General features: G+C 40.4%; 1 protein-coding gene across 3 annotated transcripts in view; it reads left to right on the top strand.

Annotated features, from left to right (window-relative positions):
- Positions 1–19,654, top strand: part of LOC308051379 (mesoderm induction early response protein 3-like) — a 38,401-nt gene extending 18,747 nt beyond the window's left edge. For all 3 annotated transcript variants that reach the window (XM_080361777.1, XM_080361776.1, XM_080361778.1), the window contains 6 exons: positions 1,692–1,843; positions 2,377–2,458; positions 12,424–12,518; positions 15,195–15,322; positions 15,508–15,653; positions 15,759–19,654. In XM_080361777.1, the coding sequence (XP_080217903.1) occupies positions 1,692–1,843; positions 2,377–2,458; positions 12,424–12,518; positions 15,195–15,322; positions 15,508–15,653; positions 15,759–16,216 (1,061 nt within the window). In that variant the 3' untranslated portion in view covers positions 16,217–19,654. The remainder of the gene's footprint in view (positions 1–1,691; positions 1,844–2,376; positions 2,459–12,423; positions 12,519–15,194; positions 15,323–15,507; positions 15,654–15,758) is intronic.
- The last annotated feature ends 2,404 nt before the right edge of the window (positions 19,655–22,058 follow it).

The raw sequence follows: 22,058 nt of genomic DNA, 5'->3' as shown, positions 1-22,058 counted from the left end.
AGTTTGGAGAAGAGGAGACTGAGGGGGGACCTTATTAATGTTTATAAATATATAAAGGATGAGTGCCATGAGGATGGAGCCAGGCTCTTCTCGGTGGCAAACAATGATAGGACAAGGGGTAATGGGATCAAGCTGGAACACAAGAGGTTCCACTTAAATTTGAGAAAAAACTTCTTCTCAGTGAGGGTGACAGAGCACTGGAACAGGCTGCCCAGGGAGGTTGTGGAGTCTCCTTCTCTGGAGACATTCAAAACCCGCCTGGACGTGTTCCTGTGCGACCTCACTTAGGCGTTCCTGCTGCAGCAGGGGGCTTGGACTAGATCTTTTGAGGTCCCTTCCAATCCCAAACATACTGTGATACTGTGAGCTGGTGCTAGAAAGAACCAGTGAGTGTATTGTCTGCTGGCATGGCCAAGAGCAAAGAGGTAGCTCCCAGATGGGAGAGATTGAGGAGCTCCTCTTGAGAATATCAGGCATGGACCCTAGCGAGAAGCACTGTATTGTCTTGGTTGATAATGGAGGTTGAAGCTGAGTGTCAGCAGTCCTTGGAGAGGTTGGACCTCGCTGTATGGGTGGAGGGTTCTGTGAAATCCTTTTCTGTAGTCTCCAAAGAGCTTATGATGGCAAACGGGTTTACATTTCTTCTATGTAGTCCCAGCTATTGGATTTGTGCTAGAAGACAGTTCTGCTCTTCTATAAACCTTTACACTTGTAACACATCTGTTTGAAATCTTTCTCTGTTCTTAAGTCATAACAGAACTTTCAAAGGAGATGTAATTTTATTCTTCACCTTAGCTTAATCTTCTTTCCTGCAGTTTTATGAGAGATTTGAGTCTTCTGCTGTAACTGCCATAATGAATTGTGTGTGTTTGAGATTAGTAACTCTAATTTTGTATTGCCAAGAGAGTACATGAAGCATTATTGGTAATGTTAATCACATCTGTTGATCAGAGTAAAGGATTTACATTTTAATCTAGAATTTAAATGTGTGCACAGACAAAGAGAGGTTCAGGCCAACTCTTGTTGTTGTTCCGTTGTCGTTCGAATAAGCTACTTAAGAGGTACATACGTGATTTCAGTATATTATGAAGGAAGACTGTGCATCCTGATTGCTTGTAAAATATGGAACATACAAGTTGTTAACAGCATTCAGTTGTTAGTGAATTGAAAAAGAAATTACCACATTGAGACCTAGATTTCCATTCTGTTAAGGAAGTTTTGGCACATTTTAGGCAAAAATGACCAGTTAGCTGCTGCCTCTTCTTTTTATATATGTAATATTCGAAATATTAAAGAAATATCCTGCACTCTTACTGTAAACTATAGCTTATTTGCTGTCAACAGCTGAATAAGACTGAGTGGTTTTGCTAGTTTGTTTATATGAAGATGATGAAGACATATGCATAATTTGACTTGAATCATCTAGCTGTCAACAAGCTGTTCCTCTGTAAAGACTCTGTCTCAAGAATTCAGTCCCTTATCCTCATGGAACCTGAATCTCTTTGCCATACCACACTGCGTAATCTGTCTCTTAACTGAGGCTTTTGGGAGAAAAAGTGAGCTGCAATTTAAAAGTGGCACGATGGTGCTTGATTTGATTACTTGTGTATTCCTATTCTTTGTGAAATAACCTTTTATGTAATAGCCTTAAAAATGTCATATCTGGCATTGATGGATTTCTGTTTTAACAGCCTATGAAAATGAAGATAATTTACTTTGGAAACCTGATGTGATTTCAGAAAGTAGAGTTAAAGAATACCTTTTTGAAACCTCCTTAAGAACAGGAAGTGAAAACATGATTGGCAGAATTCCTGAAGGACTACATACACGGGACAATGAACAAGTATGTTTTAGATTCTCTTTCATTTGTGATACATTGCTTTTTTAATGAATATTTGTTCTCTTTCTGTGCCTTGTGTTATAAAGGCAGCAATATTCGATATTAGGTATTATTGGAGTCAGGATCTTATTTGTAATGTTAAGCACATGTTTAAAATTATGAGCATTTGAATGTTGGCAGTGTTGTGATCTGTGATCACAGAGGGGTTGGGGTTGGAAGGGACCTCTGGAGATCATCTAGTCCAAGCCACCTGCTAAAGCAGGTTCACTGATTGCCATGCTGTTGACAAATCCAGCTTTTCTAATAATTGCATATAATGTTTTACATTTGCTTAATTAAACCTTGCCTCAACTTTTGGATGGTTTTGCTTTTAGTTGTTATTTTAAAATTTTCATCTTGTTAAAAAAAAAAAAAAAAAAAAAGAAAGAGGATTTATCTTTATACATTAGATATGCTCACTGAAAGGCTAGTTTCAGAAGTTTAGATTGGATATTTGCAAACATTAACTCTTTGTAAAGATGACTTCTATTTCATAGGCGTTATATGAACTTCTCAAAAGTAGCCATAATGTTGAAGCAGCAATTGAGAGATACTGCTCAAATGGAAAGGCATCTCTGGGTAAGAGAGAGTACTTGTTTTTTAAGACATGTGTGTTTGGAGGGGAAAAATAATTTAAAAAAAAGTTGTATGGAAAAACCTTGAGTAAAAATCAGGTTGACAAGTATATCACTTTCTATGATGTCTTCAACACAGATTAGGTATAATCTGATTGTTGGCCAGGTGGAAATTTCTGCTAGAGAAGTTTACAATTTGTATGAAGTTTGCAGGATCAGCTTTTACATCTTTTCTTCCCTTCTTTTCTTCATTGCTGTTTTAAGAATGGCACAGACTGAGAAGGATGGAGGAGTGATGATTTTGCTCCCATAAGGCAGTTCCCACCTACATTACAGTACTTTTTTGAGATCATGATCAGTGATTATCTGATGACATACCAGAATCAGGAGAACATAGCTGGCTATGTAAGTGAGCCCCACTCTCTTCATTACTGCACTAACATTGTGCTATGTCAATCCCAAACTCGTTCTACCATACAGTTCTATATGTCTTTGGTAGAGGGTAGAGAGATTGGCTTGAATTTACAGTGGAAAATGAGCTTCTGTTGTTTGTCCCTAACTTTATTACTCCCCTAAATAAACATCAGAGTTTAAAATTGAGCAAGGATGGGTCTTTGTCCTGTATTTTAACATGTGTTGCATAAAGCAGAAATGGACTATGAGCCCTGGTAGAAGTTGGTGTGGGGTCCTGGTCCGATTTCAGACTTGGGAAGGTTTTGAAGTGATCCCAAGAGTGAGATTAAGATACAAATGAGGTGAGATGCTGCTGAACAATTTATTTTTATGCCTGAGGATAGAGTGATAGAATAAGTGGAAAAAGTTAGGAAGAAAATTAAGCACATATGCAAGAAGCAAGATAAGCCAAGGATCTGAAGACGGTCTTTCATTGGCCAGCTCTCAGGTCATAGTAGTTCCAGCAGCTCACGTCTCTGGTCCCAGTGGTCTCAGGTCCTGGTGATGGATGGCTCACTCTAAGATGTCAGGTCCTTGTTGGGGGGGGGGCAAAAAAGGTCTTCGGTGATGAGGCTTTTATTGCAGTTGGTGGTGGGCTGTCATGGTTTAAGGCAAGGTGGCAACAAAATGTGGCAGATGGTCCCTGTTAACCCCTCACCTCCCACCACCCCTTTCCTTTAAATCTGAAAGATGATAGGGAAGATAAAGAGGAAGGAAGAGACACTTAGACTTCAAGTTGGGAGGTTTTAAAGGGTTCTACTAATGCTACTAATAAATAGAGAAAATATACAAAGTATACAAAGTATACAAAACCAATCTTGAATGCTTGATGTGAAGTTGGCGTCTATAGCAGCAGCAGAGCTGGTGTGGCTCCAGCTGGTGCAGGCCAGGCCCCTGGAAGTCATGGGCGGGACTTCACAGCAAACCAGAAATCATTGCAGGGATTACAGGGCCTGAGGCCTATAGATCACAGGCAGATAGACGATGTCCCCTCTAGATGCTGGCAATGGTCGAAGAGAGCTTGACCCTCATGATGGCCCTCTTATATAGGGGGTGTGATGATTATGGGATGGAATACTTCCGTTGGTCATTTCTAGTCACCTGTTCCATCCATCCCTCCTCAAACACACCCCTCTCACAATGGAACATGGGAAAACTTACAGTCTGTCTTGGCTACTGTAGTAATAAATCTAAACCTGAATGTCTTCAGCATTCCGTTGGTCTTCTTATCAGCACCAAGTACAGCATCCGAGGAAAAATATGCAGGCTAAAACTCAGAAAAGTACAGCCACCTAGAAGAACTTAGCTGAAAGAAAAATTACTAAAGAACCACTCTTGTTTTTAACAAAACCAGGACATTCTACCCCTTATTCCATACCATTTAAGTCATACCCAAATCACTACTGCTTTCTGCCTGTCTTCAAATGTATATACACATAAAAATATGTATATCACTAGTTCATGAGTGCGGGTCTCTATCACAGCAGTCTCTCGAAGCAGGAGAGATGATGTGCAATCCAGTGCAGTTCATGTCCATGAATTGTCAGAGATGTCAATCTCAGGAATGTTACTGGACACCACTTGATGAGGTTAGCTCAGGATTCATCACCACCACTGCATCAACCTGAAAGACACTTATGGAACACTCTTAGTGTCATGCAGCAATTTCCCTCATACAGTTTGAAATTGAGTATTCTCACCCAGAATCAGATCTCCTTGAGATACGCATCGGACTTAACCATCCTTCAGCATCACCCACCAAGTACATCCAGGCCCTTGAGCAAAAACAATCCCACGAATAGGTTTGCCTTTGCCCAAAGCAGGAACAATCCAGACAGCTTTTCCTAGCATGTTCCTTCCATTCACCACAGGGACTTTATCCCCTTCTGTTTTATGTAAAAGCTCTTGACTGAGCAGGGCCAGCTCGATTGATTGATCCCCTGGTGTTAACTAACCAGGTGGCTTGTGCCAAATTCTTCTCCCAATTTTTAAAAGTACCACCTCTCATTGCCTTCAGAGTAGTTTTTAACAAACCATTATATCACTCAGTCTTCCCAGAGGCTGGTGCATGATAGGGGATATGATATATCCATTCAATACCATGTTCTTTGGCCCAGTTGGTTATGAGACTATTTTTAAAATGAGTCCCATTGTCTGACTCAGTTCTTTCTGGAGTACCATGTTGCCACAGGACTTGCTTTTCAAGGCCCAGAATAGTGTTCTGGGCAGTGGCATGAGACACAGGATATGTTTCCAGCTATCCCGTGGTTGCTTCCACCATTGTAAGCACATAGCGCTTGCCTTGGCATGTTCTAGGGAATATAAAATAGTCAATCTGCCAGGCCTCCCCATATTTATATTTCAACCACCTCCCCCTATACCACACAGGCTTTAACCTTTTGGCCTGCTTGATTGCAGCACATGTTTCACAATCATGGATAACCTGTGAAATAATGTCCATGGTTAAATCCACCCCTCGGTCCAAGCCCATTTATATGTTGCATCCCTTCCTTGATGCCCTGAAGCATCATGGGCCCACCGAGCTAGAAAAAGTTCACCTTTATGCTGCCAGTCCAAATCCAGCTCAGCTACTTTAATCTTAGCAGCTTGATCTGCTTGATGGTTGTTTTGATGTTCCTCAGTGGCTCGACTTTTAGGTACATGGGCATCCACATGCTGTACTTTTACAGTCAGGTTCTCTAGTTGAGCAGCAATGTCCTGTCACAATGGGGCAGCCCAAATAGGCTTGCCTCTGTGCTGCCAGTTATTTTGTTTCCACTGCTTTAACCACCCCCACAATGCATTTGCCACCATCCATGAGTCAGTATCAAGTACTGGCCACTTTTCTCTTTCAGCAGTGTCCAATGCCAACTGTATGGCTTTTACCTCTGCAAACTGGCTTGATTCACCTCGTCCCTCATCAGTTTCTGTGACTTGTCGTGTAGGACTCCAGATTTCCACTTTTGATGTTTTCCTACAAGATGACAGGATCCATCAGTGAACAGGGCATACTGCTTTTCAGTCTCTGGTAATTCATTATATGGTGGGGCTTCCTTAGCACACATCACCTCCTCTTCTTCAGGTGATGCTCCAAAATCTTTGCCTTCCGGCCAGTCTGTGATAATTTCTAAGATCCCCAGGCGATTAGGTTTCCATATTTGAGCCCTTTGTGTGATTAATGCAATCCACTTACTCCATGTAGCTTCAGTTGCATGATGCGTGGAAGAAACCTTACCCTTGAACATCCAGCCTAGTACTGGATATCGGGGCGCCAGGAGGAGCTGCGCTTCAGTACCAATCACTTCTGAAGCAGCTTGAACTCCTTCCTATGCTGCCAGTATCTCTTTCTCAGTTGGAGTATAATTGGCCTCCGAGCCTTTGTATCCTCTACTCCAAAATCCTAGAGATCAACCTCGAGTCTCACCTGGTGCCTTTTGCCAGAGGCTCCGGGTAGGATCATTTTCCCCAGCTGCAGTATAGAGCACATTCTTAATACCTTGTCCTGTCCAGACTGGTCCAAGAGCTACTGCATGTACAATCTCTTGTTTAATTTGTTCAAAGGCTTGTCGCTGCTCAGAGCCCCATTGAAAGTCACATTTCTTTCGAGTCACTTGGTAAGGGGGGCGCACAATCTGGCTGTAATCTGGAATATGCATTTTCCAGAAGCCCACAACACCTAAGAAGGCTTGTGTTTCCTTTTTGCTAGTTGGTGGGGACATAGCTGTTATTTTGTTAATCACTTCTATTGGGATCTCGCGACACCCATCTTGCCATTTAATACCCAGAAACTGAATCTCTCAGGCAGGTCCCTTGACCTTACCTCTCTTTATGGCAAAACCAGCTTTCAAAAGAATTTGAATTATTCTCTCACCTTTCTTGAAGACTTCTGCTGCTTTATCACCCCATACAATGATGTCATCAATGTATTGCAGGTGTTGTGCAGCTTTACCTTGTTCCAGTGCAGTCTGAATCAGTCCATGGCAGATAGTAGGGCTGTGTTTACACCCCTGGGGCAGTCTATTCCGGGTATACTGGATATACCTCTAGGTAAAGGCAAACTATGGCCTGCATTCTGCTGCTAAAGAAAAAGAGAAAAACGCATTAGCAATGTCAGTTGTGGCATACCACTTGGCTGCCTTTGACTGCAGTTCATATTGCAGTTCTAACATGTCTGGCACAGCAGCACTTAATGGTGGTGTAATTTCATTTAGGCTACGATAATCTACAGTCAGTCTCCATTCTCCATTCGGCTTTGGCACAGGCCAAATAGGACTGTTGAAAGGTGAGCGAGTTTTACTGATCACTCTTTGACTCTCTAGCTGTCGGACCAGTTTATGAATTTGGACCAGGGAATCTCAGTTGGTGCGATATTGTCATCTGTGCACTGTTGTGGTAGCAATCGGCACCTGTTGCTCTTCAACCTTAAGCAGTCCTACAACAGAAGGGTCATCAGAAAGACCAGGCAAATTAGACAGCTGTTTAATGTTCTCATTCTCTACAGCTGCTATAGTAAAAGCCCATCGATACTCTTTTGGGTCTTTAAAATACCCTCTCCTTAGGTAGTCTATACTGCACGGAGCATCTGGACCAGTCAAAATGGGGTGCCTTTTCCACTCCTTTCCAGTTAGGCTCACTTTAGCCTCTAATACAGTCAATTCCTTAGATCTCCCAGTCACTCCTTCAATACTGACAGATACTGACCCTTTATGATTCGATGGCATCATTGTACACTGTGCACCACTGTCTACCAGGGCTTTATACTCAAGTGGTTCTGATGTATCAGGCTGCCGAATCCACACAGTCCAATAAATTCTGTTGTCATTGTCCCTCTCCTCCACCTGACTGGAGGCAGGGCCCCACTAATTGGTGCTTTGCACAGTTTCTGGTAGGGAGACACAAGAATCCCTCCTATCCTGGCTGGAAAGCCTCCCACTGGAAACTGGAGCAGCTTTTCTCTTGGGAGCTTCCTTTTTCGACTCATGTACTCATTCCTGTAGGTCAGCAGTGGGTTTTCCATGCCAATTACTCATATCTTCTCCCTGGTCACGCAGAAGAAACCATAATTCATCTCATGACATGTTGCATTTCTCTCAGGCTGATGCTGCAGAAGGGCGTGTTCTCCTAATAGCTGTGGCTCGGGCCTGTGTATGTGACGAGTAGGATCTGTCCTCCCTCTTGGACAGTTTGTCACACAGTTTCTCCACAGCTGCGACACAGGCTTGTAGGGGAGAAGAGTGTCTTCATACTGCCGCAACATGTCTGCTATTTCGCCCACAGTTGATAGATCGTCTTCTGAAAGGGTGAGTAATCCTAAAGTGCGGGCATAAGATGGTGGTGTGCTCTGCACAAGCTTCCGCATTATACCTCGGGTACATGGCACTTCATCAGGATCTATAATTGTCTGTGGGTCACTGTAAATTATCTCTCGCACAGCCAGTTCTCTCAGATACCCAATACCTCTCTCCATAGTAGTCCATTTGATTGGGAGGCATATGATATCATCTTTTAAAGGGTACCTGATTTTTACTGCTGACAAAATTCTTCTCCAGAGGCTTTGACTTCGTTTCTTCTTTGTAATTGCCTTATCAATGCCACCATCTCTGGTCAGTGATCCCAACTGACTGGCTTCACTGCCATCTAAGTCCAAACTATTAGCCCCATTGTCCCAGCATCGATTGAGCCAAGTGACAATTGGATCGCCTTCATGATGGCTTAAGTCTTGTTTCGCAGTCCTCAGCTCCTTCAGAGATAAGGACGGTTCTATTAGCTCATCCTTTGATGGTCGCTTTGTTTTAGAAGGACTCACTGGTTGCTTTCCTATAGAATCCAGGGGTAGCAGTGGATGGAGTTTAAAAAGGGCTGTAGTAGGAGCTGTAGAAGGGCCTTCTGGTTGCTTTGCTGTAGTTTGCTCTTCTTCCTCCTCTGATTCTTCTTCATCCTAACCTTGTTCTATTCCAGAAACAACCTCTCTCTGCTCTGTTGTAGAAGGACCCTCTGCTTCCTCTCCCTGCTCTTCGTCTTCCTTCATAATGTATTCCAGTCATGCTTTCTTTTGCTTCCTCTTTGTTGGTGCAACCAATACTGCTGAAGTCTGAATGGCCACATTACATGTTGCAGGGGTCTGAGTAGATGCAGAAACTGACATTGCAGTTGTAGTGGCTGCTCTATCCAAGTCAGGAACTGGAGTTGCTGCAGAGTCTGTGGAGGGGGGTGCAGTAGCTGTCACAGGCGTTTCAGTGACTGCAGTGTTTGTAGCTTTAAAAGTGGCAACTCCTGCTACAGAAGTTAGAATTGCTACAGTCGTCCTAAACAGTTTTATCACGAGCAAAGACTGACACACACATTCCAGAGACCCAGTAATACCAACAAGCTTCCCTCAAAGGTCCAGGGATATTCAAAATTCCCAAAAGCATCTGTAATTTCCTCTAATGACACAGGCAGAGAATGGTTAAATAGCTCTCCTAAAATCTCACTCCTGAAACTGAGAAAACAGAAGGTACAGATCTCTTTAATTTCTTCTGCTTCTACCGGAGAATTCCAAAAATGTGTACTCCTGAAGTATGATAAGGAGTTGAGATACATCATGAATTTAACTAAAATCACATAAATCAGTGATACACAACCCAGGGCCACAGCTATAATAACAAGTTTAACTCTACTTCCAAAAGTAATGTTCTGCACAAAAACATAAACAAGAAGAATTAACCCCCAAAAAGGCATTATTAAATCCAAATAGATTTGCAACAACTTCCTTTAAAGTCAAAAACAAACTCAAACCACAGTCTGCTTTATGACCCGTAAAGCACACAGATCTAGCGTTTCCCAAAGTTTCCTCCCACCAGAGGATTCAAACACAAGACTACGCACATCAAAGCCCGATGCTCTCTCACTTACACTACCTGGTAAGCTGTTTACATTAATTGTCAGATACTGCTCATAGCCCATCTCAGTCAAAACCCCCTCCCTGCTCCGGGACAATAAAATCTGTCACGATTTCTCATGCAATTCCGAGTCACGGCACCAATAGAACCTGTCACAGTTTCTCTTATCCTCGTACAATCTGTCTCTCTCTGTACGGTCTCATTCCCCATACGGGCCAGTAGTTAAATCTGTCATGGTTTAAGGCAAGGCGGCAATAAACCGTGGCAGATGCTCCCTATTATCCCCTCACCTCCCACCACCCCTTTCCTTTAGATTGGAAAGGTGATAGGAAAGATAAGGAGGAAGGAAGAGAGACTTCAAGTTGGAAGGCTTTAAAGGGTTCTGCTAATGCTACTAATAAATAGAGAATATATAAAAAGTATACAAAACCAATCTTGAACGCTCAATGTGGAGTTGGCATCACTCCAGCAGAAGCAGAGCTGGGTGGGCAGAGCTGCTGTGGCTCCAGGTGGTGCAGGCCAGGCCCCTGGAAGTCATGGGCAGGACTTCACAGCAAACTGGAACCTGGTTGCAGGGATTACAGGGCCTGAGGCCTATAGATCACAAGCAGACAGACAAGGTCCTTTCTAGATGCTGGCCATGGTCGAAGAGAGCTTGACCCTTGTGATCACCCTCTTATATAGGGGGTATGACAATTATGGGATGGTATACTCAGTTGGTCAATTTAAGTCACGTGTTCCATCCACTCGCCTTCAAACATGCCCCTCTCACAATGGAATGTGGGAAAACTTATCAGTCTTTCTTGGCTACTGTAGTAATAAATCTAAACATGAAATTCTTCAGCATTTTGTTGGTTTTCTTATCAGCTCTGAGTACAGCATCCGAGGAAAAAGATGCAGGCTAAAACTCAGAAAAGTACAGCCACCTAGAAGAACTTAGCTGAAAGAAAAATCACTAAAAGAGCACTGGTCTTGTTTTTTAACAAAACCAGGATATGGGCATTGCCTGAATGCACTGCAGACCTGGTCCCAGATGTTGGTGGCTGGTATCACTTGAGCTTACACAAGCTTGCTTCAAGCATTCTTTGAATTTTAGCAATTCACAGTGATCATGTATTTTCTGCTTTAACTGACTGTATTTAAGCATTTACAGCAAGCCAAACAAGCAAGCAATGTAAGCTTTTCTGTCTTGTTCTTCAGAACAAGCAGGTCTTGAGACAATAATTCATATTATTTCAGCAAGCAAGTTTTGAGACATTAATTTGCAACACCTCAGCCTTCCACACTTACACCGTGTGCTAAGAACCACCATTCCTCACAGTTGGTATATTCCAGACTCAGAACTGGATCCAAAGGGAATTTGAGTGTTTACAAATTAGGTGCTGTGAAAGTTAAGTATTTAAGGTAAAGCTGAAGGGAGCAATAAGGAATATGAGTGCTGCTTCAGAAAGCTCTCATACAAGAAGAGATTGTGTAGAGTTAAGTAAGGAAGTATCAATTACAGGGCTATATCCTTAGCCCTACACCTCTCTAAGATTTAGATTCGTGGTTTGAGATTGAAAAATACCTCTGCCCATTTGTGGGTCAGAGCCACAAATTCTGTCCTAAGGTCTAGTAGTTCCCCCCCAAGTCAGATGGCATTTATACATTTATACCCTCATTAAAAATGGTAAAGGCTGATAATACTGTTAAATGCCTGTAACCATTGTGCTATGATCTGCTCTACCCACTGAAGTTCACTGCTGTTCTCAAGATGAGAGTTAAAAATCCACACTTCTCAAGAGAAGTTCTTAACACTGGGACTATACATGGCGATCTATTTTAAACTTGAGAACTCTGTAGTAAGGAGTGCAAAATTAATGGGGTGAGAAAGAAAGAGAGAGAGAAAGAAAGAAAGAAAATGGCCTTGTAGTGGAATGGTTATCACTTTCATCTGGGAGCAGAAAGGTCTTGGTTTCAGTGACTGCTTCCAGAAATGTTTTGAAATGTCTTTGTTGGTTGTTTTTTGTTCTTTTTTTTTTCCAATTGGCTTTAAAAGACAGCTGAACAGATCACCATTATGAATGTAAGATACCTGAAATATTCCTCCTCTATAGACATAAATCCATAATCAAGAAGCAACAATACTTGAGACAAAACTGACCTACTCAAATAGTTTGAGCTACTTTGTTTTAAAACTTATTTTTAGTGATTTTTTTTGTTTTAATATATAAAGCTAGAATTCAATTTTATCTTAAAGAGATTGTTCCTGCACTCTTTTTTTTTCCAATACCCACTATTCTTTGTATCTGCAAGAAGAAATATTCAGAAAAATAATATCAGTGATACCTCAGTGATGCTATCAAATCTTGTGGTTTTTGTGATGACAAACCTCTGAAGAAATAATAAATTAAGTCTTTTAAATGTCCTTTGCCCTCCAGGATAAAATATTTCAGAAATCAGACTCTTTTATGAGTCTTTATGAACAAGAATGTTAGATTTCAGGTAGGATATCTGTACAGGAAAGAACATGGGTCTAAATAACTGAAATATTGGGGTTTCTAGAGTGCATGCATTAGCAACACAAATATTTTATTCCCTGTAAAAGGTTAGTGAGTGAAAATAAGTTTATCATCCTACTTTTGCAATTGTTTAGAAGAGATGACAGCATGGACAGAAGAAGAATGCAGAAGCTTCGAACATGGACTTCTGATTTATGGAAAAGACTTTCATCTCATACAGAAAAATAAGGTTAGTATTTTACTGTTAAATGGAAGAATTGGTAGGTGATATGATGCTGAAAACTTGTAAAAGCAATGCATTTTTCAGAAGCTGTGCAGGAGAGTGAAATAAGAACCAACTTATTTAAACCAGCTTGGCATTTTTGTGCTAATTTTACCTCCGATGTCATTGGAAAAGCTAGGTGTTGCGAGATGAGTCAGTGTACTGTCTCTGAAATCTACTAATGTTGACATTACTTCCATTTATGCATTTATATTGTAATTTAGTTTAAATGTCTGCCTCTCCTAGAAGTATAGTATTTCCATATTGTGGCTGTGGGAGGGGAAAATGCATCTCTAATTTTGTTACCAGGAAGGTATAATTCTGCAGAAACAGGCTTAGCTCTTTCTGTTTTCAGAAAGTGTATTTATCCATCATTACTCTGGTTTCTGGCCAACAAAAGAGTTCTAATCTTCACCTGGATTGCTTCTGATTGAATTCTCTGTGCCTGAAGAATAGGAATTAGATTATTATTTCTTTTAATCAAATATACATATCATTTGGTATGGTTGACAATATGGATGTTTCCAAACTTTCTGTATATCTCCTGTACCACTTTGAGATTTTGTACTGGTTTTGGCTGGGATAGGGTTACATTTCTTCATAGTAGCTTGTATGGGGCTATGTTTTGGATTTGTGCTGAAAATAGTATTGATAATACACTGATGTTTTAGTTATTGCTGAGCAGTGCTTACACAGAGTCAAGGCCTTTTCTGCTCCTCAGACTGCCCCATCAGGGAGTAGGCTGGGGGTGCACAAGAAGTTAGGAGGAGACACAGCTGGGACAACTGACCACAACTGACCGAAATGATATTCCACACCATATGGCATCATGCTTAGCAATAAAACTAGAGGGTGAAGGTTGGCAGGGGCTGATGCTGCTTGGGTACTGACTGGGTATCGGTTGGTTGGTGGCGAGCAATTGTTTTCTTTTCCATCACTTGTTTTTCTTGGGGTTTATTTTTCTCTCTCTTTTTTTTAACCTTTAAAAAAAAAAAAAAAAATCATTAAACTGTCTTTATCTCAATCCACAAGTTTTCTCACTTTTACCCTTTCAATTCTTCCCCTCCCCATCCCCTGAGGGAGAATGAGCAAGCATCTGTATGGTCCTTAGTTGCTGGTTGAGATTAAACCACAAGTTTTTTTCTTTAGAAGACTGTTTTTTTGTTTTTCAGGTAAACTTTATAGGCTTGTTGTTCAACAACAGTCAGATAGTCCTGCTCAACACTTGGTTTAATCTGTTTGTTAGAGAAGTTCTGTTCTCTAACACTTTGCTGTGATAAATATTTGGGTGCTTCAGATTTTAAATGAACCTTACCAATAAACGTTAATTCACCAGAGATACAAAGAAATAATTTAAAAATATTTTTCCGACATGCAACATAGCATGTGAATTGATATATCTGTGTCAAGGTTTGATTGCAGGGTGACAATAAATTGAGGCAGATGCTTTGTTAACCCCCTCGCCCCCCCAGGCCCCCTTTAGCCTCCCCTCCCCACTAAGTACAGGCAATTGGAAGGCAAAGAAGGACAGAGAGAAAGAGAGTTGGAAAAAAATTAAAAATGTTTTACTAATAAAATAGAGAAAATAATACAAAATATACAAAACCAATCTTGGAAGTCCCGGCAAAGATCAGCACTGCTCCAGCAGCAGCAGAGCCTGCACCCAGAAGTCCTGGATTGGACTCTGCAGCAAACCAGAACTGGATTCAGTCTGTCACTAGGCCTCAGTTTGCAGGGATGACTCGCAAAGTTCTCCCCAGATGCTGGCCATAGTCGAAGAAGAGGAAAAAGGGACGAGATCCTCATGATCTTCCACTTTTATATTGAAGTATCACATCAATGGGATGAAATACTTAGTTGGTCAGTTTTAGTCACCTGTTTCAGTTCGCTCCTTCTTGCCCCTCTTGCAGGATGTGCATCCTTATCAGCAACCTTGCATTCCATTGCTATGTCTACCAAAACATGTATCTAGCTTTCAGAAAAGTGCAGTTAGTAAGAAGACTTTAGCTGAAAGGAAAATTCACTGAAAGAGAAACTTGTCTTGTTTTTAACAAAACCAGGACAATCTGTCACTATGGACCAGAATTTGTCTAAGTACCCAAAGTCTTTTTTGTTTCACTTCTCTTAGGTTATTGATTTGCTCAGCATTTTCCATCTTGAGAGAACTCATCTTATAGTTTAAAAAATTATTATATAGGTTATGAACTGAAATGCTTCAGATGTAGATATAGTTTCAACCTAGTTTAAGAACAAACAAAAAACCCCACTAATAATGAAATACAATAGAACAGATGTAATACTTAGAATAGAATATTTCAGTTGGAGAGGACCCACAGCAATCATCTAGTCCAACTGCCTGACCACTTCAAGGCTGACCAAATGTCAAAGTATGTTAGTAAAGGCATTGTCCAAATGCCTCTTAAACATTGACAGGCATGGGGCATCGACCACCTCTCTAGGAAACCTGTTCCAGTGTTTGACCACCCTCTTGGTAGATCTCTTTTCAGGTCTCCTGATTTAATTGGTTTGTTCCAGATACTAGAACAGTAAAACTAGCAATATTGCAGGAATATAGACACTGGGGAGGTGACAAAATATAATTATTTGCCATTATTTTTGTCAATTCTTCTTGCCTTCTTTTAGGTAAGAACCAGAACAGTTGCTGAGTGTGTGGCTTTCTATTACATGTGGAAAAAGTCAGAACGTTATGATTACTTTGCTCAGCAAACAAGATTTGGAAAGAAGAGATATAATCATCATCCAGGAGTTACGTAAGTAAAATGTTATTGGAATGTGTTTTTTGTTGCAAATCGTAAATGTAGAAGATTTTTTTTTTTTCTTCCTGTCATTGCAGTGTAATGCTGCAGTGACTATGGCAACTGAAATTAAATCCATCATCATTTTTAGGCCTTGTTTTCCCATTAAATAACCCATGATGAATGCCATATTCTTTAAGGGACTACATGGATCGTTTGGTAGATGAAGCTGAAGCTCTTGGTGGAGCAGTACATTCTTCAGCCTTAACATCTAATACTCGAACAGAAACCATTCCTGATCAACAGCTAAGCATTCTGAACTCTATCACTGCCAATGAGTTGACAGGTAAATCAAGGAGGGGGGAGGGGGAAGACACACAACACAAACTTTTTGTTGTAACTGTATAAACGACTATTTCATTTACATTTTGTGTTCATTTTTTTTTTCCAGCGTTGACAAACAGTGTAGCTACAGTCTGCCATACTTCAGATGAGAACTGCCTGGGTGATGCCTTTCCTTCTATGGACAGCTTACCCCGAGCACCAGTTAATCATGTGCCTATTGGAACAGAAGAATTGCTTAACTTGCCTAGCAATGGTGAAACTGATTGTTTTAATTTATTTGAGACTGGCTTTTATCATTCAGAGCTAAACCCAATGAACATGTGCGGTGAGGAGACAGAAAGACCTGCAAAGAGATTGAAAATGGGAATTGCTGTCCCAGAATCTTTCATGAATGATATCTCTGTAAACAACCTTGGTGTGGACTTTGAGAACCATGCACACCATATTACCAGTGCCAAAATGGCTGTTTCAGTGACTGACTTCAGCAGTCTGTCTGCAAATGAGACAAATGGTTTTATCAACACCCATGGTCTTCACCAACATACTGCCCTTCACTCAGAATGACTGTGGAAAACAAAAAAAAACAGTGGGTACTTTATGCAGTAGTAATAGTAAATTTGATGGGAGCTATCAGATTTGCTTAGTCTTTCACTGGAAGTTTGAACTTTGACATCAGTGATGTCTTTTTATGTATAGAACTATATCTTGATTTATCAAGAGTAATTCTGTTTTTCAGTCCATAAACGTGGAAATGTTTGGCAGAGTTTGGAACTAAGAGAACTCTGTGGTGCAGCTTTAAGCTCTGCTTCATTTTTTTTTTTTTAAGCCTGTAGACAGAGGCCACCATTTCAAAACCAGCACAGAATATCTGAACTGATTGGAGGGGCTTTTTAGTCTAAGTTACTTTTGCCGTAACAGATGCAGTGTAATAACAATGTTTACAGGTACCTATCCTGATCCCTGCTCAATGTAGCATTTTTTTTTATTCTTATAAAGGCAGGGATGAGTTTCTTAAACTGCATGAACATAAAAGGATTTTTTTTTAAATAGAACCTTCTCTCATGTGATAATAAACTAGAGCACTTCAGTTTAAAAAAACCAGCAAGTTCATCTTGGTGGAAGCTAGCACAAGGTACTTAACATGAGTAAAGTATGAAGACCTACACTTGGATGCTGTTGCAAAATTATAGGCCATGGCTACCTTACACAGAAGTAATTATGCTGCCAGAGGTATCTGTGTACTTTAAACTTACTGGCTTAAACAGATGCATTTTAGGCTATTGTATTTGGATGAGTTTTGTCCACAACTGTGAAGATTAATATACCTATGTGACAACTTACCTAAGGCAGCTGATATATAAAGCTACAATCTGCGCAGCTTAGGATATACCACTAAACAAACATTCTACATTTTAGAAGACATCTTAAATTGTTTGGAACCCTGCAGTTCAAAGTGCTACAGTTTTGAGGGACTATCTAGTTTATATATAAGTAGTAGAACCTTGAAGTATGTATTTGAAAGTTTTTCTTCAGTGTGGATTGCATTTACTTGTTTTGGCAAGTCATTGGCTCAAAAATGGCACTTCGCCTCCTTGGTCAAATAGGAAAGTGTTTCCCATAAAAGCAACTATTTAACTTCAGTAATTTTTTATTTTTAACACTGAGTGCAATTTAGCCATCCACAAAGTTTGTCTTGCAAATATTTGTCCTAATTCTTGCAGGAGAACATTAGTTTGGTAGAATTACCCCTTTCCCTCTATACTTTTTCTTTGCACTGTTTGTATTACAAATTTAATTGCCACGAACTTGTTTTCATTATTGAAGTGATTAAGCTTGAATTGTTGATATTTATAATAGTTGCTTCAAGGTTATGCTGAGTAATTAATAGTGACTTTAATATTTGAAAGGGAAGAGGGTATTTATTATGCATACTGTGAACTGTATTGACATCCTGAGTTTTGGATGTAGCATATGGAGTTTTCTTTACAGCATTGTAATGAAGATGATTGCTTTGAAGCGTTTATGCAATAGCACACTTACCATATTAAAACAAAATAGTTTAGCACAGTGGACAAAAGTAATTTTGTAATCAGTTCTTAATTTATCTGAAACATGTAATTCTAGTAAGTACACAGTAAATAATGGGTAGCCTTGGGCCCTGTGTTGTACTCTGACATTTTTAGCCAGGTTGTCAGCTTCTTGTTGCTGTGTTTTGTGCTGAACAACAAATTTTATGTAATTTTGTAAAATATTGGCCATAATCCTTCATTGTTATACATTTAAGTTGATGGGTTTACAGTGAGTGTCTGGTTTGTATAAAAATCATTCTACAAAGATGAATGCTTATACCAGTTGCACTTAAATGAACATGTCCATTCTCATTAGCTGATGCAGTAATATATTCAATTTATCTATGCATTGCTGGGCTCTTAATGTAGACAGAGACTTGTCTAAGGTTTGGGTTGTCAGCAAGTTGAACGGACACTTTAGTTATTAAATAAAGACTTTTGACCAAAATTCAGAAAATTAGGAGAGAAAAATGAATTCCAGCTACTTTAATAGATTTTTAAATGCTGATCTTATTTAGCTTGTTGGCTACCTAGCTGGTATTGTTTACTTTTAATTCATTGTTAAAATAAGGCAATAATTTGCAAGATTTTGTAAATATGTGCATTCTTCATACCTTTTTAGATATCTATTTCAGTATTTTCTGATTATTTCTGTGTATAGTAACACTTGTGCATGCTTGTTGTGACATTCATAAATTTGTACCACTATGACTATCCATGTAAAATAGCTATTTATTGAATTTTTATTTTAGAAGCTGGACTTAATTATTTTTCTCTCAGTTTAAACATTTATAATGGAGAACTTGTTACTGTTTATTAAAATAATTGTGTTTTGAAAGTCAGCATGAAGATAACGGAATTGGAACCATATGAAGAAATTATATTGGTTCTTTGGTAAAGCACATTTCTTATAACAAACTGTGATGAATTCTTTGTCCTCTGCCATATTTTTTCCTTCATACAAACAAACCAAAAATCCATAATGGGTAATTGCAGTGTTGGTAAATGTATCCTTTTTATGTCCAGGGAATCTGAAGAGGATAGCTGATTCATTTAGAAGTGTAACTGGTGCTGTGCTTATAGCAATACTTTGATTACACGTCATCTTCTCATGCTAGGTTTTAGTTTTCCTCTTGTTATGGTCAAACTGCTGAATTTACTTGAAGGATACTAAATTGTGTATTATTAGGTCAATTAATTGTGCAATTGTTTCCTGGTTTTAATTTTTAAGACTGAGGGTCAAAAATGTATTAAAACTTCAGATCAAGTAGGCCATAGTGATACTACTTCATTTAACCAAAGTTTTTAGGTGAATATTTCAACTTTGAATGTAAACTAATGGATAAACTGACCAACAGGGACATTATTTGTCCAGCTCTGCAAGCACATTGTCTACAGATGGGGAAACTAAATACAGTAATATATAAAATAATGACAAGGTTACTATTTTTTTTATTCCTATTTTTCATCGGGAGAAGGAAAATACTGTCATTTGTAAAATGCAGTAGGTATGGCTATAGTCCTCTTAATAAAACAGATTCTAGTTATTCTAAGTACCCTGTGCATAACAATAAATTTAGTGACAATCGGAACATGGTTTTAATATCAGATGTTCAAAAGGAATTCGCTATTGTTGCATTGGTACATATTTGTACATAAACACAGATTTTTTTTTTTTTTTTAATTAGCATTATTTTGTATTTGTTGTATTTAATACCTGGTGTACAATTCCAGAAATAAATGTCTGGAAACTGTTCTTTACTTGTAAAGACTTTCATGCATCTGCATTATGTTTGCTACTTCCTTTTCAGAATTATTTAGCAACAACTCTAAACACATTTTAAGATAATCTGAGTACTGTTGAAGTGCACACTACCACTCTACTTAATGTTACAGATGAAATATTCTAGAAGCAGCAGTGAGATGTCTCATGAGCACTAGCCCTTGTTCTCACAGAGGACTTCAACTTACCAGATGTCTGCTGGAAATAGAACACAGCAGAGAAGAAACAGTCTTGGAGGTCCCTGGAGTGTGTGGAAGCCAACTTCCTGAAACAGCTGGTCCCTGAGCCAACTAGAAAAGGGGCCTTGCTGGAATTGGTGCTGGTGAACAGGAAAGGACTTGTGGGTGATGTGGTGGTTAGAGGCTGTCTTGGGCACAGTGATTATGAAATGGTAGAGTTTTTGATTCTCAGAGAAGTGAAGAGGGGGGTCAGCAGAACTGCTACCTTGGACTTCTGGAGGGCAGACTCTGGCCTGTTCGGGAGCCTGGTTGACAGAGTCCCATGGGAGGCAGTCCTGAAGGGCAAGGGAGTCTAGGAAGGCTGGACATTCTTCAAGAAGTAAATGTTAAAGGCACAGGAGCAGGCCGTCCCCATGTGCTGAAAGATGAGGTGGGGGGAGAAGACTGGACTGGCTCAACAAAGAGCTTTGACTGGAATTCAGGAATAGAAGGAGAATTTATGACTTTTGGAAGGAAGGACAGGCAATGCAGGAGGACTACAAGGATTACAAGGATGTTGTAAAGTTATGTGGGGAGAAAATTAGAAGGACCAAAGCCCAACTAGAACTTAATCTGGCTACTGCAGTAAAAGACAATGTTGCTATAAATACATGACCAACAAAAGGAGAGCTAAGGAGAATCTCCATCCTTTAGTAGATGCAGGGGGAAACATAGTGACAGAGGATGAGGGAAAGGCTGAGGTACTTAATGCTGCTTTTGCCTCAGTCTTTAATAGTGAGACCAGTTGTTCTCCAGGTACCCAGCCCCCTGAGCTGGAACAGAAAGAGGGGGAGGAAAATGAAGCCCCCATAATGTAAGGGGAAATGGTTAGCAACCTGCTACACCACTTGGACACACACAAATCTGTGGGGTCAGATGGGATCCACCCAAGGGTTCTGACAGAGCTGGTGGAAGCATTCGCCAAACCACTTTCCATCATTTATCAGCACTCCTAGGTAACAGGGGGAGGTCCCAGTTGCCTGGAAGTTGGCAAATGTGATGCCTATCTACAAGAAGGGCCAGAAGGAGGATCTGAAGAACTACAGGTCTGTCGGTCTGACCTTGGTGCTGGGGAAGGTTATGGAGCAGATCATCTTGAGCGTCATCATGTGGCATGTGCAGAGAAAGCAGGCAATTGGGCCCAGTCACGCATGGGTTTATGAAAGGTGGATTCTGCTTGACTAACCTGATATCCTTCTATGACAAGGTGACCTGCTTAGTGGATGAGGGAAAGTCTGTGGATATTGTCTACCTAGACTTTAGAAAAAACCTTTGACACCATTTCCCAGAGCATTCTCCTGGAGAAACTGGTTCCTCATGGCTTGGATGGGCAGGCCCAAAGAGTTGTAGTGAATGGAGTTAAATCCATTTGGTGGCCAGTCACAAGTGGTGTTCCCCAGGGCTCAGTAATGGGGTCAGTTCTCTTTAATATCTTTATCAATGATCTGGGTGAGGAGACTGTCAGGTAAGTTTGCAGATGACACCAAGTTGGGTGGAAGTGTTGATCTGCTTGAGGGTAGGAAGGATCTACAGAGAGATGAGAGAAGTGTCAGAACAAACCAGAGAACTTTTCCAGGCAATGCAGCCCTGGACCTTGGTTCAGCTCTCTCCTGGAATCACTGGGACTCACAGGGTGGGGAAAATGGCTTTTACATATTGGTATAATGCTAATTTGTGGCTTCTTGTTTCTAATGATTGGCATTGGTATTATAAAATGTATGATTTTGCAGCTCACATATCTACCCTCTATCTGTTATGTAAAGATTACTACTATAGATAAAGATCACATAATGTGTGAAATCTGCTTCTCTCACTCTCTTCCCTTCTCCTCTCATCTTTTCTATCCTTTATCTGTCATGACAAAATCTCTGCCCTGGGGGGGCAATGCACAATATTTTCTGCCAGGGGGTGGTGGTGTGTATTGATAAGGATCATGGCTGAAAGCATTGTGGCACTAGTTCAGCCAAGAGATGACACATTCATTGCAGGGGGTACTGCAATTTACATATCAATGACAAGCTAAAGAGCTGCAGATCAGGCCGGCTGACCAATACCGGAGGTGGAGGATGTGCTGGAGGGCACATAGCCCCATCTCCTGATATGCCCAGCTCGGCAAACAAAGGGGCAAAGCTGAGACCCTCAACGTGGCCCTGGACTTATCAAGACTTATTGATGTTTTGCACTCACCCCTTCCCCCTGGATTTTCTACATGACTTTCTGCATGATTTTCTGTGCTCCTGAACTGCAAACCCCAGCATCCTCACCATGGAACACCAAGGCCATACATCATCGTACAAGTCCTGTCATCCACACTGTGGGGCCGTGAGAGACTGGAT

Source organism: Nesoenas mayeri, assembly GCF_963082525.1.
Source record: "Nesoenas mayeri genome assembly, chromosome: W".
NCBI lineage: Eukaryota > Metazoa > Chordata > Aves > Columbiformes > Columbidae > Nesoenas > Nesoenas mayeri.
This window is presented reverse-complemented; position numbering and strand designations above follow the sequence as displayed.